The sequence below is a fragment of the Saimiri boliviensis genome, chromosome X, assembly GCF_048565385.1.
Source record: "Saimiri boliviensis isolate mSaiBol1 chromosome X, mSaiBol1.pri, whole genome shotgun sequence".
NCBI lineage: Eukaryota > Metazoa > Chordata > Mammalia > Primates > Cebidae > Saimiri > Saimiri boliviensis.
This window is the reverse complement of record NC_133470.1, coordinates 33,027,223-33,045,439: the sequence shown is the minus strand read 5'-3', so window position 1 is coordinate 33,045,439 and position 18,217 is coordinate 33,027,223. Positions and strand designations below refer to the sequence as shown.

The 18,217-nt window shown below is 34.4% G+C and overlaps 1 protein-coding gene across 1 annotated transcript in view; it reads right to left on the bottom strand.

The window, feature by feature from the left end:
- Positions 1-18,217, bottom strand: part of CFAP47 (cilia and flagella associated protein 47) — a 440,981-nt gene that overhangs the window by 213,151 nt on the left and 209,613 nt on the right. The window contains exons 34-35 of the mRNA XM_003924170.4: positions 6,671-6,768; positions 6,259-6,375 (exon numbers count right to left, since the gene is read on the bottom strand). Of these exons, the coding sequence (XP_003924219.4) occupies positions 6,259-6,375; positions 6,671-6,768 (215 nt within the window). The remainder of the gene's footprint in view (positions 1-6,258; positions 6,376-6,670; positions 6,769-18,217) is intronic.

Genomic DNA, 18,217 nt, shown 5'->3' with positions numbered 1-18,217 from the left:
TGATTTCTGAAGAAGAAATAACATGATAACAGTTCAGGCAGATCAGGTAGGGGCAGTTAAAGAAGTACTTTTCCCAGAACAGATAAATAATAAGGCAGAGGATGTAATTACTCTGATAAACAAAATACATTAGTAATGATTCCTGGAGGAGATTCGAGATAAAATCCAAAATTACAGGGGAATGGTATCAGGACAATAAACATTGACCAAAAGTAGAGTCAGAAACAGAAGAAGGTAAAAGCAGTGAGGAGAGTTATTCACAGCACAAAAGTATTGGGGTTGGTGTGAGGGATTCAAAGACATACAAAACACCAATAATAGACAAGCAACTCTGTCATTGCCAACATAAAAAGAGCTCTCTTTTTAGATATAGTGAACTCCAAGTTTCACTTCAAAGAATCAGTATGTCAGTAGGTTCAGCTCTCTTATTCTTTCATTCTCCATTTTAAAGTTTAACTTCCTTGTAGTTTCAGTCAACAACCTTTTCCACCAGTTCTAATCAAAAGTTCATAACTGTTTCCCCAGTCCCCTACTCCATCCTGACTCATCCTGGTCACCTGCCCTGGTCACCTGCTTTGACCTGAGTCACCCCTGGTCACCTGCTCTGACCTGTCCCATAACTGTCCTTCCCACCAAACTACCCACCCTGCTACTCCAGCTCGTACCCCTGATCGCTTTAAAAGAGCCAGTCGAAATTAGCTTAGACTCTGCAGTCTAACCCTAGCCAATAGGGGAATGACACAGCAGCAGGGGCTACCTACGTCAGGAATAAGAACCCTTTCCCCTCACTCATCCAGGTGTGTACTTGCCATTGCTCCACCAGTGAGATGCACCCTTCTATAGAAGTAAATTGCCTTGCTGAGGACATTTATACTCCAGTGCTACTTCATTTGCACCACTGAAAATTTACATGCAACACTCTGTACTTGCGCAATATGGAAATGAAGGTCTGCTATGACTTAATGGTACATATTTAAGTTAGCAACTACACATGATCTGGGCCTGGCCTCAAAATGCAAATAGCGTAAAAGCCAAGGAGACCCAATGTGATATGTGGAATTAATGCACTTGAGTCTGAAATTGGGCAGCAGTTTTTTAGAGAATAATGACAGCCCCACTGGTAACTTATTAGTCCACACTTCCCGATTCTCTCTTATTCTTCTTGAGAAAATAGAACAGTTTGTTCTTTCTTGTTTTGTAATTAGAAGTAAGGCTTACTAATGAAGGTGCCTGAGCAGAGGAATGACAGTAGAAAGAAAACTGGCCTGCCTCAGCAGGGTACAAAGCTAACTGTGAATATACTTTGAGGAAAACTTGAAAATATACTAGGACGATAAAGTTTCTCATCAGTATTTTATGGTCTCGCATTCTTTAATAAAGACAACATTAGTCAATAGATTTAGAAAAATGATTTAACATAAGAACGATGTAAAAAACAAAACGCAGGGCCAGGCACCATGGCTCATGTCTGTAATCCCAGCACTTTGGGAGGCCGATGCAGGCAGATCACCTGAGGTCAGGAGTTCAAGACCAGCCTGGCCAACATGGTGAAACCCTGTCTCTGCTAAAATACAAAAAATAGCTGGACATGATGGTGGGTGCCTGTAATCCCAGCTACTCAGGATGCTGAGGCAGGAGAATCGCTTGAACCCGGGAGACAATGGTTGCAGTGATCTGAAATCGTGCCACTGCACTCCAGCCTGGGTGGCTGGGTGAGACTCTGTCTTAAAAAAAAAAAAATGCAGGATTTAATTGTCACTTTCACTTTTGAGGTTTAAGAAGGTAAATTTTTAAGTGAAGAATGTATGGCTCTGCTGGACCCTGTGTTTTATGTTATCCTAGGGTATGATCCAAAGAGGGCTATCTAGGGTGACAGAAGGTGTGGTTACTGGGGAAAAGAGGAGCATTAATGGCAGAACACTCTGGGCTCAAGTCTGAGACGAATCAAAGTCTTTTGAATCATGTTTTTGTGTTTATAACATAAAATGATATAAATAACAATATAAAAATTAGTTTAAAAGCTAATCTTTCAAAAATCCAGCAATTTGGCAAATTAAAAATACATTTTAATGGAAAAATGTATGTAATAAGCCATTATACCGAAAACACCAATAAAAGAGCATTCTCACCTTTCCTTATACCTTTAAACAATAATGACCTAAAGCAATTAGACCTTTGTCAACCTTAGGCTAGAAAGCCAAATGTTAAAATAACTTAGGTTTATTTAAAACAAGTATTTCGTGTGAAAGTACTTTTAAGGACATAATCGTTATTTTCACTATATAGATCTAAGCAAAAATAACTGCAGTTGTATTGGTCCTTTTTCCCCTATGATGACAGTTTTCCTACTAGATTAACAAAATGCAGTAATGTAAGCAAACAAAAAAATCAAGAAATTTGGTAAACTAATTCAAGTCCTGTTATGACACAGTGCCATGCTCTTGATTAAGTCAATTGAATTTTCTGGGCCTCAGTTTCATCATCAGTAACTAGAAGGGGTGATAAGATCTTGAGCTTTATGCTGGATTTAATGTGCCATAACTTTAAGCTATCACTTTAAAACTAGATGCCAAATATAATTAGCATTATGCAATTATATATTATAATCCAACAAAAACAACTGTGGATTGCCTTCCCAACAGACATTTTATCCTTTCTTCTTAACTATGAACCTCACTTTTTGTGAATATCCTTTTTTAAAATTTTTAATCAACCACTGGTTAGCCACAAGAACAGGATTCACTTCTGGTCAATGATATGCAATGGGAAATAGCCTGTGGGGCCACTGGGAAAGGTTTACCGTCTGAAAAAAGAGGAGCACAAGAAAAGATACCACTGAGCCAGCCCCAAAGAGAACTATATGAAGGTGTTATATGAGACTTTGGCAGAAATTTTGGAGTTATTTGCGCAGTCCCAGAACAAAGCCAGTAGGTCAAGAATAGCCGAGCAAAAATGAATCTCTGATAACTTGGTTAAAAAAGTGAACAATTATCCTTATAACCTCTGATTGCATGACTTTATCTTATATAAATTATTAAATTTCCTTATTTTTAAACCACTTTTACTTAAGAATTCTGTTATTTAAAGCTAAAAATTTCCTAGTGACTGTGAAAATTAATTTTAGGTGTCCATTGGACTGGATTGAGGGATACCTAAATGGTGGGTGAAGCATTGTTTCCGGGTATCTGTGGGAGTGTTTTCATAGGAGGTCGGAGCTGAGTCAGTGGACTGAGAAAGAAACATCTGCCCTCAAGGTGGGCAGATACCGTCCAGTCAGCTGGGGCTGGGACAAACAGGTAGAAGGAGGAGGACTCTCTCTCTCTCTCTCTCTGCTCTCTTTTCCTTCCAGAATGAGACACCTTTTCTCCTCCTGTCTTTGGACATCAGACTAGGTTCGTCAATTTCTAGACTCTGAAACTTGCACCAGTGGTCTCTGGGGACTCCCTGGTTTTTAGATTTGGAATAGGGGTTGCACAATTAGATTCCCTGATTCTGAGGTTTCTGGACTGAGCGATGCTACCAGCTCTTCTGTGTTACAGCTTGCAGGTAGCCTATCATGAGACTTCTCTGACTCTGGGTTCATGTAAGCCAATTTCCCCTAATAAATCCCCTCTCATATATCTTATTGTTTCTGTGTCTCTAGAGAAACCTAACAAATGATTTAAAAAAAAAAAAAAAGGAAACAAAAAAATTTAAAGACAAAATTAGATTATCGATTCATCCTTAGCTCCAATCACTAATTATTAAATTATGTGCAGTAAAGCTCCATAAATGCTTATTATACTTATTTTGTTATCTATCTTTGCATGAGGGAATAAAACATACATTCTACACTGAGGTCAATGTTTTTGCTATAAATAAAAATCATGTCATGAAAAGAAGAATATGTAATAAGTGTATATTCCTACTGGCCGGATTCCCCAAAAAGATATAACTTTACCACAACAACTTATGAAGCTAATTTTCAGGCTGTGATTAAGAACATAAAAAAGAAGAAACTTAAGCATTAATAATTAAGTCCATTGCCAAATTTTATAGGCTTCAAGGGTAGACCAGTACAAGAAACAACATTAATTTATTATGTATAAGTTCATTAGAGGGTGATGTTTTTAAATCTGCCATTTAATGTGGTTACTGAATCTGGGCTAATAAAAAGGGCATTGAAATTGGCTATTAAAGGTTTGATCATTCTCTGCTAAGCAGACTTTCAATTTCTTCATCAAATCTTGGACAACATTTCTGCATTTTTATCTAGTAGATACTTATTTTTAAATTATTTTTGACTATACAATAAAATAAATACATCGAGTCAACAGATCTGAGGAAATCAAAAAGCAAAGGAGGGAATCATAAGGTATGGTTTTCCTAAACAAAAATATTTTAAATTTCTTGTGAACCCCTACCAAACTGCCAAGAGTCAACTTAAGCACTAAGTGACCTGTGCACATTTTCCTGGTATCCTTTTTAGAGTAACTTCTCACTCTCTTTGAGTCTCATAGCAGATTACTTCTATGTCTATTGTGGCATTCACTATCACTTTGCATCAGCCTTGTTTCACGTAACTTGTGATTATTAGTCTGCAACATCTTTGAAGGCATGAATGTTGTTTTGCCACATCTGTACCCCTGAAGGATTTATCCATTGTCTTTCACGAAGGTTGTTAATTTGTTGAATTTATGGGAATTGTAATATTTTTGTTCTTCAAAACCAAAATCTTTTATTAGAGTTTGTCCTTAAAACTCTACTATTATAAAAGAAATCTCTGTCTAAAAATATTGATTACAGTTTCTCTTTACAGTTCTACCGAAAATGTAAAAAGAAATAAAAGGAAAATGAAATTTAAAAAGTACAAATGTCAGGAATGATACAAAGTGACTTTAACATGCAAGTGACTTTAATACAAAGAAAAAAGTGAGCAATTATAAAATTCATTTCTGCAGCAGGTATAAGATATCACTGTGGGTGCTAGTATCATCAATCTTTCTGGATCACAGAATGAAAAACTCAGAGTTAGTTACAATAGTCTTTCTCCAATGCCCTTCTTTTGTGGCTGGTCACCAACTCTAGTAAACCTCTGCTATATCAGTTTGTTACGTTTTAATCCTAATTAAAATGATATGAGTAGAGAAAGTAATTATGGCGCTCCTTGACCAGTTGAAATTGCACTGTGATTGGTCTGTATTCCCTGTCTCCAGTTCCTCTCCTCTAGGTCCATCCTGACCATTGTTGCAAGAGTAAAAGCCTTTTATCCCCCATAATGCCCACAAGACAAATTCCTGATTTTTATGCTGATATTCAATATCTCATCATATGCCTATGTCTCTGTTTCCAATACCAAACTTCAACTGGGGAATCCTGTTCACACAACTTCCTTAACATATTTCACTTTTTCACACCCTATATTCTGTTTGCACTACTTCCTCTGAGCAAACAACTTTCTGTTACCACTACCAGTGCGAATCCAACTCATTATTCCAGACTCGAACTAAATTCTACCTCTTGCTGCCTCTTCCACACTGTCTTTGATGTATCAGTTTGCATCACATTGATCTCTTCCTTCATCTGAATTCTATACTTCATTTTTTAATACACCATTACTAACAATTAAATGAGTAGAACATTATCTTTTAACAGCCAAAGATCTTGACAATTTAATGAACTTATACATTCAAAGTCAGGAACCATTTATTTTAACTTTTTATTACCCCTAAGTAACAAACAAAAGGCTCTTAAAATAGTGAGCATCCAATATATTTTTGATTATTGCTATCGAGGTTTGGATGTGAAAAGCCAAATGGAATTACAACTTGGAGGGCAACATACAATTAAAATGTATATCGCCGTTGTGACCGCTACACAAACATTCATTTGAAAACTAAAGTGCAAATTTATCTTTGCTACTAAATTAGAAGATGATCAAATAACAGCCATACTTAAATAATTCTGCTCTTTTAATTCATTCTCAGACTTTGATTACTGATGATAATGCACTCACTGTTTATTTTTGGGGTTTCAGGCACTAGTACTAGAAGTACTTTCCTATCATGCACAGCTGGATGTATATAATTATACAAATTTTAAAATATCCAGTTGATTTCTGTGGAGTCCTATTTTAATTTCTACATTTTAGCAGTGGCTCGTGAAAAGCCTGTTTCAATTCAAATTTTAAAAATATGAACAAAGAAATATTATAAATGAGTAAGCTATCAAAAGAAATGTATAAAATGTTTCTCGAATGTTTAATATAAAGGCACCCACCTGTATGTCAATGTCAAAACCAATTTCATGAAGAGTATTTACAATAATCAGGCAATTGTGCAAATACTGTTCCTCTGTTCTTGGTTTTGTGTACATATTTATGAAATGAGACTCAATCTGTAAAAAAAAAAAAAAAAATCAAACCTGTTGGTAATGGAATAAAATTTTCTGCTTTTATGTGCTCTCTATAGTTAGGCAAATAATCATTTAAATATTAATATTTGTCAGTAATAAATTATTGCAATTAAAAAGCAAGAATAAATGAAAAGGTAGTGCTAGCCATTCAGATCCAGGTGTTTGACTTGAATGTAAGATATTTGAAAGAATCTGTTTACAGAAAATATAGTTCAAATTTTAACCACTATATTTTTTCAAATAATAGAAGATCATTATGCATAAAAATGACTCTTACCAGGAATGGGCAATAGGCTCCCAACTGCGTTGCCAAAACTAGGCCATCTAAAAGGTCTTTGTCAAAATTTACTATCCATCTCTCAGAGGGGAAAACATCTGTTTTAAAAAAGAGGGAGAGTAAATACAACAATAGTTTTACTTTACTGAAAGATACCTATGGAAATTTGAGCAATAGTAAAAGAAAATTTTGCTTCTGCTGGAAAACAAAAATCATATTATATTGGAAATAAAAACAAATTTTAAGCCCCAGAAGATTAATACTATGAGAGTTATCTGTAAGGCTTTGTAAACAATTGTAAGCTGTCTTCTATATTTCTATATGAACTGCTTTGAAAAATACACTACAATGTGGTAATGGAAGAGAAATTCAATGTTTCAAACTCACTTGTTCTGTTGAGTACCTTGAGGTTCAAATGTTTAATCAATGATCATCAATATGGGTAAGGATACTAAAAAAACCATAGAGTTACTTGTAACTTTAGAGTGCTACTGCCAGTTTCTTTATTTCTTGCAGAAATTTCTCCACATGGTAGGAAAGTATGTGAAAGGAATTCAAGATTTATGGATTAAAGAAACCAAAATTGGCCTATAAAAGACAATACAAGATGGAGGAGTAGTAAAAGGAATTCTCAATTTCCGACATGATTGCTATGCTGAATCCAGAACAAAAAAAGAATATATTTGAATTTTAAGTGAATATCTGAAATACCTATATTGGGTGGAGGGTAATTTAAACAGTGGAAATAATTGCTATCTTGAATGTGACATTTTCTTTTTCACTAAGTTTCCAAAAAGCCTCGATTCTTTATGGTGTGAGACAATTTCTTGTCTGAAAACAAGAGGCAAATGGTGATCTTTATGAATTCCCTCAAATCTCTCTACTTCCATTTTCTGTGAAGAAGAAAGCAAGACAGGATATGTCCATGAGATGTATATTAACTTCCCAGATCAGGATTGCTTTACACCTGGAATCGGAAGACTTAATTTTCACTCGAATCACAGATGTCCTGGACACTTCACAGCCAGTCTCCAGTACTTTTTCATCTGAGAAGCTACAGCACTGAAAATTTCTATAGGATTTCTATAGCATATTATCACAAAATCAGTCTAGCAAATAAAGATCACTAAGGATTGTCAACTAATACATAGCAAACAACCTATTTTTCAAAGCATTGTTTCCTGATAGAAACTTATAAAAAACATTTCTAAGATTCAATGTAATCAAATTATTGATTTTAAACATACATTGCCAGTTAGCTGAATAATAACCTAAATGTGCTTTTCTTTTTGTCCAGCTTTGATGTATAATTGCCAAATAAAGAGTGTATGTATTTAGAACACAAATTATATTTTGACATAGACATTCCTTGTACAATGATTCCCAAAATCAAGCTAATTAACATATTCATCACTTCACATAGTCACCATTTTGTGTATATATGTGTGGTGAGAACATAAGATCTACCCTCTTAGCTAAGCAAAGTGTGCTTCTCTGAATATGTAGTTGCCGCCCATAGCTATCAATAAAAGCAAAATATTTCATTTGTGTAGTTAATATTTATTTTTCTATGAACTGGAAGCAATGATAACTTTTGATCTGAAAAAGGTCATTTACTAGTCTTTTACACTTATAGAGAATCAGTCAGTTAGCAGTGGATACAGACTTTATCTACCAGATAGCACATCCTTGTCTTGTACAGACATTAGAGAAGGGATAGAAATTGCCTTGAAGGTGCTTAACATCTTGTTGCAGGGAAATCATATCCGTAACAGGAAAACAACTAATTAAAATAATCCCCCAAGCAGAAGTCAACAAATACATAACAATATAGCAACAACTAATTGTTTTCCTGTTACTTCCAACTCTACCAATCCCACTTCAGGACCACAGAATTCATTATGAAACCTGCCCCACATTCTTTTGTCAACAGTGAAAAATCTGAATCCCATTATCTACAATATATTAAACTCCAGAGTTTCTACACTGCAAAAGAAACAATCATTAGAGTGAACTGGCAACCAACAGAATGGGAAAAAATTTTTGCAATCTACCCAACTGACAAAGGGCTAATATCCAGAATCTACAAAGAACTAAAACAGATTTACAAGAAAAAAAAAACCCATTCAAAAGTGGGAAAAGGATTATGAACAGATGCTTTTAAAAAGAAGACATATATGAGGCCAACAAACATATTAAAAAAATGCTCATCATCACTGGCCATTAGAGAAATACAAATCAAAACCACATTGAGATACCACATTGAGATAAAAATAAAACCACATTGAGATAAAAGTTTTGTGGGTTTATATTTTATATTAAATCTATGATCTACTTTGAGATTATTTTAGTATGAGATGTGTGGTATAGGTCAGTGCTCATTTTTTACATATGCACTTCCGATTATTCAAGTGCTTTTTGTTGAAAACACTAGCTTTACTTAATTTAATTTCTTTTGCTCTTTTGTGAGCAAAAAAATCTGAGTTGATTATATTTGTATAAGTATATTCCTTGTCTCTCGATTCTGTTCCGTTGATCTACACATCTATTCTTTTGTCAATAACACCCAGTCTTAATTATTGTAGTTTTAAACTTGTTTCCACTTTTTCAAAATTTTTTGGCTATTTTAATGCCAATGCCTTTATGTACATATTGTAGAGTCAACTTATTGATATCTATCTATAAGAATATGTGATGGTATTTTCACTGGAATTGAATTGAATCTATAGGTCAATTTGATAACCTAACAACATTTAGTCTTCCAACGTCATTTGCATGTTATATTTCTCTAGTTCTCATTGATTTATCAGTGTTTTGCAGTTTATAGCATATATATCTTTATTTTGTTATAGATACTTATACTAAGTACTTAAGTATTTCATCGATGGTTCTACGTTAAATGGTATACTTTTATTTTAAATTCCAATTGTTAACTGCCAATATATAGAAATTTAATTTAACTTAATTGTATACTATCATATATCCTCTGACCTTGATAAACACATATACTATTTCTAGGAGTTTTAAAAAATTATTTGGGATTTTCTACCTGACAGAAATGTTTAATTTCAGCCCCTTTTTCAGGGTAAGAGGTGTTTGGTTTTTTTTTTCTTTTTTTTTTTTTTTTTTTTTTTTGCAACAGCAATGAGTATTCACCAGAGCCCAATGGGTGACAGTATATGGTGTCCTTAATATGGATGGACACATCTGTTCTATAGATATTGCTATGGTTTGGATGTCCCCTGTAAATCTCATGTTCAAATTTCATTGCCATTTCAATGGTTAATACCAACCAATACAGGTGGGACTTTTAGGATATGATTAGATCATGATAGCTCTGGCTTCATGAATGGATTAATGCTGTTATCTCAGGAGTGGGTTAGTTATATTGAGAGTTTGGCCTTCTTTTTCTGTCTGCCTGGCATGCTCTCACTTTTTATCATCTTCTCTAGCCATGGGATGCCTACCATACCGTAATAATGCAGCAAGAAGACCCTCATCAAAGGCAACCTAATTACCTTGGACTTTGTGGCCTCCAGAGTCATGACCCAAATAAACTTCTATTGTTTATAAATTACCTAATCCATAGTATTCTGTTATAGCAACACTAAATGGGCAAAGACAGATATACAGAAGGCTAAGCAAATTACCTACCCCTACGCTAGGCACTAAGGAGTACACGTTCTCCAGACTCACTCTGGTCATTTCTGTGAGCAGTATGTGAAGTTTGTGGAGTAATGACCTGCAAGAAGATGCAGAATCTATAACCGTGGCCACTTGGAGCTTCACGATCTCTCACTAGTGTATACTTGGCCTCTACCAATATACCAATCACCCTAACTCAGCTATCCTTAATGGTATCTAGCTCTATCTACAAATAGACCATTATTATCATCTCATTTTTTCCAGTAAAAACCAAGTCTCCCTTTGTTGTCCTGCAATCTCAGCTTTCTGTTAGGGTTCAAGAAAAATAGAAAATTTGCTGTTTCTCTGACTTTTGTTGTTGTTATAAGGGTGGGAGAAAACAATTTCCAGTTCTTTATCTCCCTGAGTAGAAACCAGGGCACCTATTTTTGTTCAACCCACCACAACTTTGAATCTGCTTTGATATTACTTGTCAAATCCCAGTAGGCATGGGCTGTAGCTGTTCAAAAAGGCTCTCAGTAAGAATAGAATGGCAATGATTCTTCCAAGACCATGTAGCGAAAAAGTAAAGACAAAACTTCAAAGCTCTTCGCTAATCTCTGATCCTATGCCTGTATCTTCTCTTTTACACTCAAGGCTGCTGCCAAGCCCTCATCACAGTTTATCACAGCTTTGATATATCAAGGATTTTCTCTGCTTTTATGATACTTCCTTTGATATAAGCTACTCTCTCTTTTATGCTCCCTCTAAGGATTTGCTACCCAAAGTGAGCTAAGTGAATCAGCACAACCTACATCAAATGAAAGCTTGTTGAAAATGCGGAATTTCTAGCCTTACTCAACACCAAGTGAAATGTAAAGACATATTAACAAAATCTCCAAGTGATTTGTATTCACATTATCATCTGGTCAATGTTTGTTTTTTGGAGAGAGAACTTGCAGTCTAATGTAGGTGTCATTTGTCAGAAACCAAAAAATTCAAGTGATGCTCTACACATTTTAAAAAATTTTATTTTGTTTTTATCCACTTTTACATTATATCACTTCCAAAATTCAGGTATATTTAAACAGTAATAAAATTACTGCTCTTTATATTATTGTGAATTAGAGATGTGTTTGTTAATCACAAACTTTCATCAGAAATTTTAGAAAAAATAAGTCAATTTGCTTATGAATATAATAGTTATATGAATTTTATTTTAGGTGACTATAACAGTACATTTTTATAAAAGTTATATTGCTATATAATTCACATAACACAAATTTCATGCAATTCATTTGTTCAATTCATTGTTGTTTAGTATAGTCATAGAGCTGTGCAAGCATCACTACTATCTGCTTTTAAAATATTTTCATCAACAAATAAAGAAACTCGATACTCATTAACTGTCACTTCTCATTTCTCTCTTCCCTCCTACAGTGGGAATAAATGAATCTACTTTCTGTCACTATGGATTTCTCTACTATGACATGTCATGGAAATAAAATTATAAAATATGTACCCTTTTGTGTTCTGTTGCCTTTTATTTAGCATAACATTTTCAAGGTTCATTCATGTTACCACATGTATAGGTATTTCATTTCTTTTTATTGCTGAATAACATTCCACTTTGGGAATATACGACATTTTCTTTATGGACATTTGTGTTCCTAATTTTTGGCTGTTATCAATAATGCTGCTATGAACATTTACGTAAAAGTTTTTTATAATCATATATTTTCAATTATCTTGAGTATAAACCAATGAGTGAAATTATTGAATCATATTACTAATCTATTTTTAAGAGACTTTATTTTTATAGCAGTTTTACATTCACAGAAAAATTATGCAAAAAGTGCAGAGATTTTCCATATACTCCCTGCCCTCAAGCATGTATTACCTCTCTCATTAGTTAATCTAATTTTAACATTTTGAGAAACGGCCAAATAGTTTTGCAAAGTGGATGCACCATTTTACATTCCCTCTAGCACCATATGAGGTTTTTGATTTCCATGAATTCTTGCCAACACTTGTTACAGTCCTTATTTTTTTAATTTAAAATGTTTTTAATTTCTGTCGCTACACAGTAGGTGCATATATTTATGGGGTATATGAGATGTTTTGATACAGGCATGCAATGTGAAATAAACACATCATGAAGAATGGGGTATCCATCTCCTTAAGTATTTATCCACTTAGTTGCAAACAATCTGATAACACTCTTTATCTGAACATGTACAGTTATTATTTGCTGGGCTATCAAATCGTAGGTCTTATTCTTTTTAACTCTTCTTTTTTGTACCCATTATCTATCCCCACGATTCTCCATCCCTCCACTACCCTTCCCAGTCCCTGGTAACCATTCTTCTACTCTCTATGTCCATGAGTTCAGTTGTTCTGATTTTTAGATTCCATAAGTAAGTGAGAACATGCAATGTTTGTTTATCTGTGTCTTGCTTATTTCACCTAATATAATGATTTCCAGTTCCATTCATGTTGTGGCAAATGACAGGACTTGCTTTTTTATTTTTTTTTTTTATAGCTTAAGAGTACCCCACTGTGCATATGTACCATATTTTTTAAAAATCTGTTCATCTTCTGATGGACACGTAGGTTGTTTCCAAATCTTAGCTATGGTGAGCAGTGCTGCAACAAACTGCTGAGTGCAGATTTATCTGTTCGATACACTGGTTTCCTCTCTTTTGAATTTATACCCAGCAGTGGGATTTCTGAATTATACTGTAGCTCAATTTTTAGTTTTCTGAGGAACCTCCAAATAGTTCTCCGCAGTGATTATACTAATGTACATTACCATCAAAAGTGTCCAAGGATTTCCTTTTCTCCACATCCTCATCAGCATTTTTTATTGCCTATCTTTTGGACATAGGCCATTCTAACTGAGGTTAGATGATATCTCACTGTAGTTTTGGTTTGCATCCTTTTTCTGATGATCAGTGATGTTGAGCACCTTTTCATATGCCTAGTTACCATCTGTATGTCTTCTTTTGAAAAATATCTATTCAAATTTATTGCCCATTTTTTAAATCAGAGTATTAAATCTTTGGTTCCTATAGGATTGTTTGAGCTCCTTATATATTCTGGCTATTAATCCCTTATCAGATGGGTATTTTGCAAATATTTTCTCCCATTCTGTGGGTTGTCTCTTTACTTTGTCGATTGTATCCACTGCTGTGCAGAAGCTTTTAAACTCGACTTTTTAAAAATTTTAGTTACACAAGTTGGTGCCAAATGCTAACTTACTGTGATTTTGCCTTGCATTTCCCAAATTGCTAATTATGCTGAACATCTTTTCATATGCTTATGGGTCATTTACTTATTTTCCTTTTAGAAATGTCTATTTAAATATTTTGTGCATTTTTAAATTGGGTTATTTGTGTTTACCACTTACTTGTGTTTTTTATATATTCTTGATACAAGTCTCTTGCTAGATACATAACTTTACTGTTACTGTGTCAACTGAAATATTCCTTTTTCTTCATTTTTATTTCATTCATATGATGTACTACATAGACGGGCATTTATGTTAAAACAACTTTGTATTCCTAAGATAGATTTCATCTCCAGATTATATTTAATATTTTTTCTATATTGCTGGATTCTGTTTGCTAGTAATTTCAGATTTCCATGTCTATTCTCATAAAACATAAGATAGGGCATTTTTGAATTTTGTTTTGAAACACTTCTGAAATGCAATGTGGTATATTCTTTAATGCCAACACAGATAATTCTGCATGCAAAGGTAGTTGAGTTATGAAGATATGTGAACTGTAAATCATTATAAGACCAGCCACATATAATAGTTATAAGATGGGTTACAGGAAATGTGATATAAAGTAATCTATGTAACACTTGATATAACTTTTATATAAATGACCAATAAACCGGAAATTAAGTAAAATATTTTCAGTATCAAGGTAAAAAATTGCTATGGAAAAAGATTGAATTAAAACAGAAGATGCTATAAGAAAAAATATTGAAAATAAAAAGAAAACAATTACAGAAGTTGCATATAATAGAATAGATACAATTTGTGAATAATTTTGTGCTAATTTTTTTAATTTTAGATAAATCGCATTGATTTCATAAAAATTTGTTACAAAATCTCAATGAAAAATGACAAATAAAAATAATCCTAAAACAATTAAACAATTAATTTGTTATTTAAAATCATCCCACAAAGAAAAAAAGATGGTCTTATCAGTGAATACCACAAAATTCAAAAAACAAGAAATGCCACTATGACAGAAACTCTTTCAAAATAAGAAATGTCACTATCACAGAAACTCTTTCTCCAAAAAAAGAATGTTTTCCAGGTAATTGTCTAAGGTTTGCATTAACTGAATTTAAAAAATGGTAGAAAAAAATTACAGACTAATTATCATTAAATTAAATCAATCAACTAAAGTAACAGTAAACTCTTCCAGGTAAGGTATATAAAAAGGATTTAACTATCGTGGAAAATCTGAGTTTGTGCCAGAATGCAAGGCTAATTCACATTTTAAAATGAATTTAATTTGCCAAATTTTATATATATATATATATATATATATTCAATATTATTCATAATAAAATTTCTAAAGTAAAGAAAGGAGATAACTTTTAGGATATAATGAAAATTATCTGCAGAATAATAATATAATAAATACCATAGTTAATAAATGTTAAATATCCTCTAAGATTATACAAAAATATCAGGTATAATACAAGGTCATCAATGTTAATAGAATATTTTAAAAAGTCATGTCTCAGTTTCAAGCAATATCATAAAATTTAAATAAGCACCAAAAAATATATGCTAAATTTACAAAGAAATGTCTATTTCAGAATAGGTTTTAAATCCTTCAAAACCTCACTCATTTTGACAGTACATAAAAGTGCAGAACCAAGCTATCAGGCTGATCTGAGTTTTCCACAGCTACTTTACAGGCATAACATAGTGGGGATACCGTGTACAGTGTTCAGAGAAAAATAATGACCCCCAAATTTTATATTTGGTAAGATACCATTCACAGATAAATCACATTAAGATATTTAGGAACAGAACTAAGAGAACAGAAATTCTTGAAGTGATTAGAAAAATACAATTATTTTGATATTTATCCATCTAATAGTGAAATGCAGTAAAAATGAAAGTTCCAGATAATATTACATGTGGTTGAATAGTAGTAACAGAATATAAGTGTTACACGTATTTATAATGTAGGCATAGTAAATGTGGCAAAAATGATGACACCAAGGAAGGAAGGAGAGAGGAAACGAGAGTAATATTTAGAACATACCTTAAAAGGTAAGAATTCTTCAAATATGAATTATCTACACAGTTAACTCTGAACATTATGGAATATGATAGTTGGTTGTCTATCTTAACTTTCTTCACTTTCTAATTACAATAATATCAATGATATCACAAACAATGTTATTTCTCTGGCCATTACAAAGGGTGCTAATTTGTACTGATTAATGGGATTAAGAAAAGAAGACAGCTAAATTGGAAATCACTGGAGTCAGGCATGGAAACATTGATAAAACAGTTGGTGAATGAACATATATTTACTTCCGTACTTTTTCTATATTTAAAAAATGCTAAATTATATGAGTATGTGAGTGTGTGTATATATTCATTTAATATTTATAATTCTATTGATTTTTTTCATTTCAATAAGCTACCAAGCGTTCCAATTATAAAGATAATAAAATTCTGTTTAATCAACTTGTAAATGTATTATGAGTGATGAAAATTCCCACTTGCTACTCAAGAGACTGGACTAATTTTCAAGGCCTATGCAGCTGACTTGCTTCTTTTCACTAGAATTTATCTGACATGATAGGAGGATTTGGGCTCATTTGTTCACTACTACATCTTTAATCCCTAGAACAGTGTTAAACATATAAACTGGGGATTAATAGATGTTTGCTAAACAAATGACATTTTCAGTGGCTTCTATCCTTGTGAGGATTATTTTAAATGAATTACCATATAAAAATCAGATAATGATTCACTTATTTTTTCTTCAAGTTATCTACGAACTCAGTGTTTATTTATTCATTTTCAGTATATGGTATGTAATACAGAGATAATTTTACCTGTATTCCAAAGTATCAGCCAATTGACCTAGCACTATTTAATGAGTAAATTAATATTTATTGTGGATTTTGAAATGTCACACTCATTATACTAAATTCTATTATATATATTCGTTGTTCTGAGTTCCCTATTGTGTTCAACGCAATTGTGAATATTCCTAAAATTGAAAAAATATTTTTTTATTAATCGAGGGTGGAGCAAGATAGCAGAATAGATGGTTCCACTGATCATCCCGCAGTAAAGACACCAATTTAACAACTATCTACACAAAAGAAACACCTTCATAAGAAGTGAAAATGAGGTGAACACTCACAGTACCTGGCTTTAAATTCATATCACTAAAAGAGGCAATGAAGATGTAGGAAAGACAGTCTTAAATTGCTGACACCATCCCTCCCCTAACCCTTGGCAGCTGCAGTGTGGGGCAGAGAGCATTTCTGAGCACTGAGGAGAGGAATACTGCAGCAGTTGTGAGGCACTGAACTCAGTGCTGCCCTATAATAGAAAACGAAACTGGAACAAACTCAGCTGATGACCAGCCACAGAGGGAACATATAAATCAGGCATAGCCAGAAGGGAATCACCAATCACAGTGGTCAAAACTTGAGTTTGTACAAGGCTCACCATGACAGGCTCACCATGAAGACTAACGTGCTCTGGGACCCCAGATGAACTTGACAGGCAGTATAGGCCACAAGGATAGCAACTCTTAGGCAAGTCCTAGTGCTGAACTAGACTCAGAGCCAGAGGACTTGGGGACTGCAACCTACTGAGATACCAGTGTAGGCAAATAAGGGAGCACTGGCATCACTTCTTCCCTAACCCCAGGCTGTACATCTTCCAGCTCCAAAAGAGATTCTTTCCCTCTGCCTGAGAAGGGAGGGAAGAGTGGAGAGAACCCTGTCTTGCATCTTCAATACCAGTTCAAGCACAGCAAGATAAGTAACTTTTCAGAGTTGTGAGGTCCTTGTTCTACAACCTAGCTCCTGGACACCACTTCTAGACACATCCAGAGCCAGAAAGAAACCCACTGGCATGAAAGGAAGGTCTCAGTCTTGGCGAGATTCATCAACCACTAACCAGAGGCCTTAGGCCCTGAATAACCACCAACGATACCCAGGTATAACATTTAGGAACTTGAGTGAGACTCTGAGACTTGCTGGATTCAGGTGAGACTCAGTACACTCCCAGGTGTGGTGGCTATGGGGTAAGACTACTTTCACCTGTTTAAAACAGAGGAAACAGTAAATAAAACTTTGTCTTGCACCTTAGACACCAGCATGACCACAGTGGGTAGAGCAACAAGTGGGCTTCTGGAGTCCCCAGTTCCAGAACGTGACTTGTGAATGGCATTTCTCCAACTGCTCTGGGATAAAGGGGCACCCATAGCCCTGAAGGGGAAATCGCAGTCCATGCAGAAGTCACTACAAGCTTATGGAAGAGCCCTTGGACCTAAAAAGAACATCAGTGGTCTGGCAGTACTCACTGTGGGCCTATGGTAGTGGTGGCCACAGGGTGAGGCTCCTTTGCCTTTGGAAAGAGGAGGGAAGAGTGGGAAGGACTGTGTCTTATGGTTTTAGTACCAGCTCAGCTGAACAGGATACCAGGTAGAGTATAAAGATTATTGACTTTAGTTCCAAACAGCACCCCTGGACACACTTGGGACCTGGAGGCACTCATCACCCTGAAAAGAAGAGAATAAACCTAGATGGCTTTGCTATCTGATGATGGCAGCGACCCGGGACCTTGAGTAAACATAAGCAGTAGTTAAGGAGTGGTTACGGCAAGCCTTGGATAAGACCCAGTGTTGTGCTAGC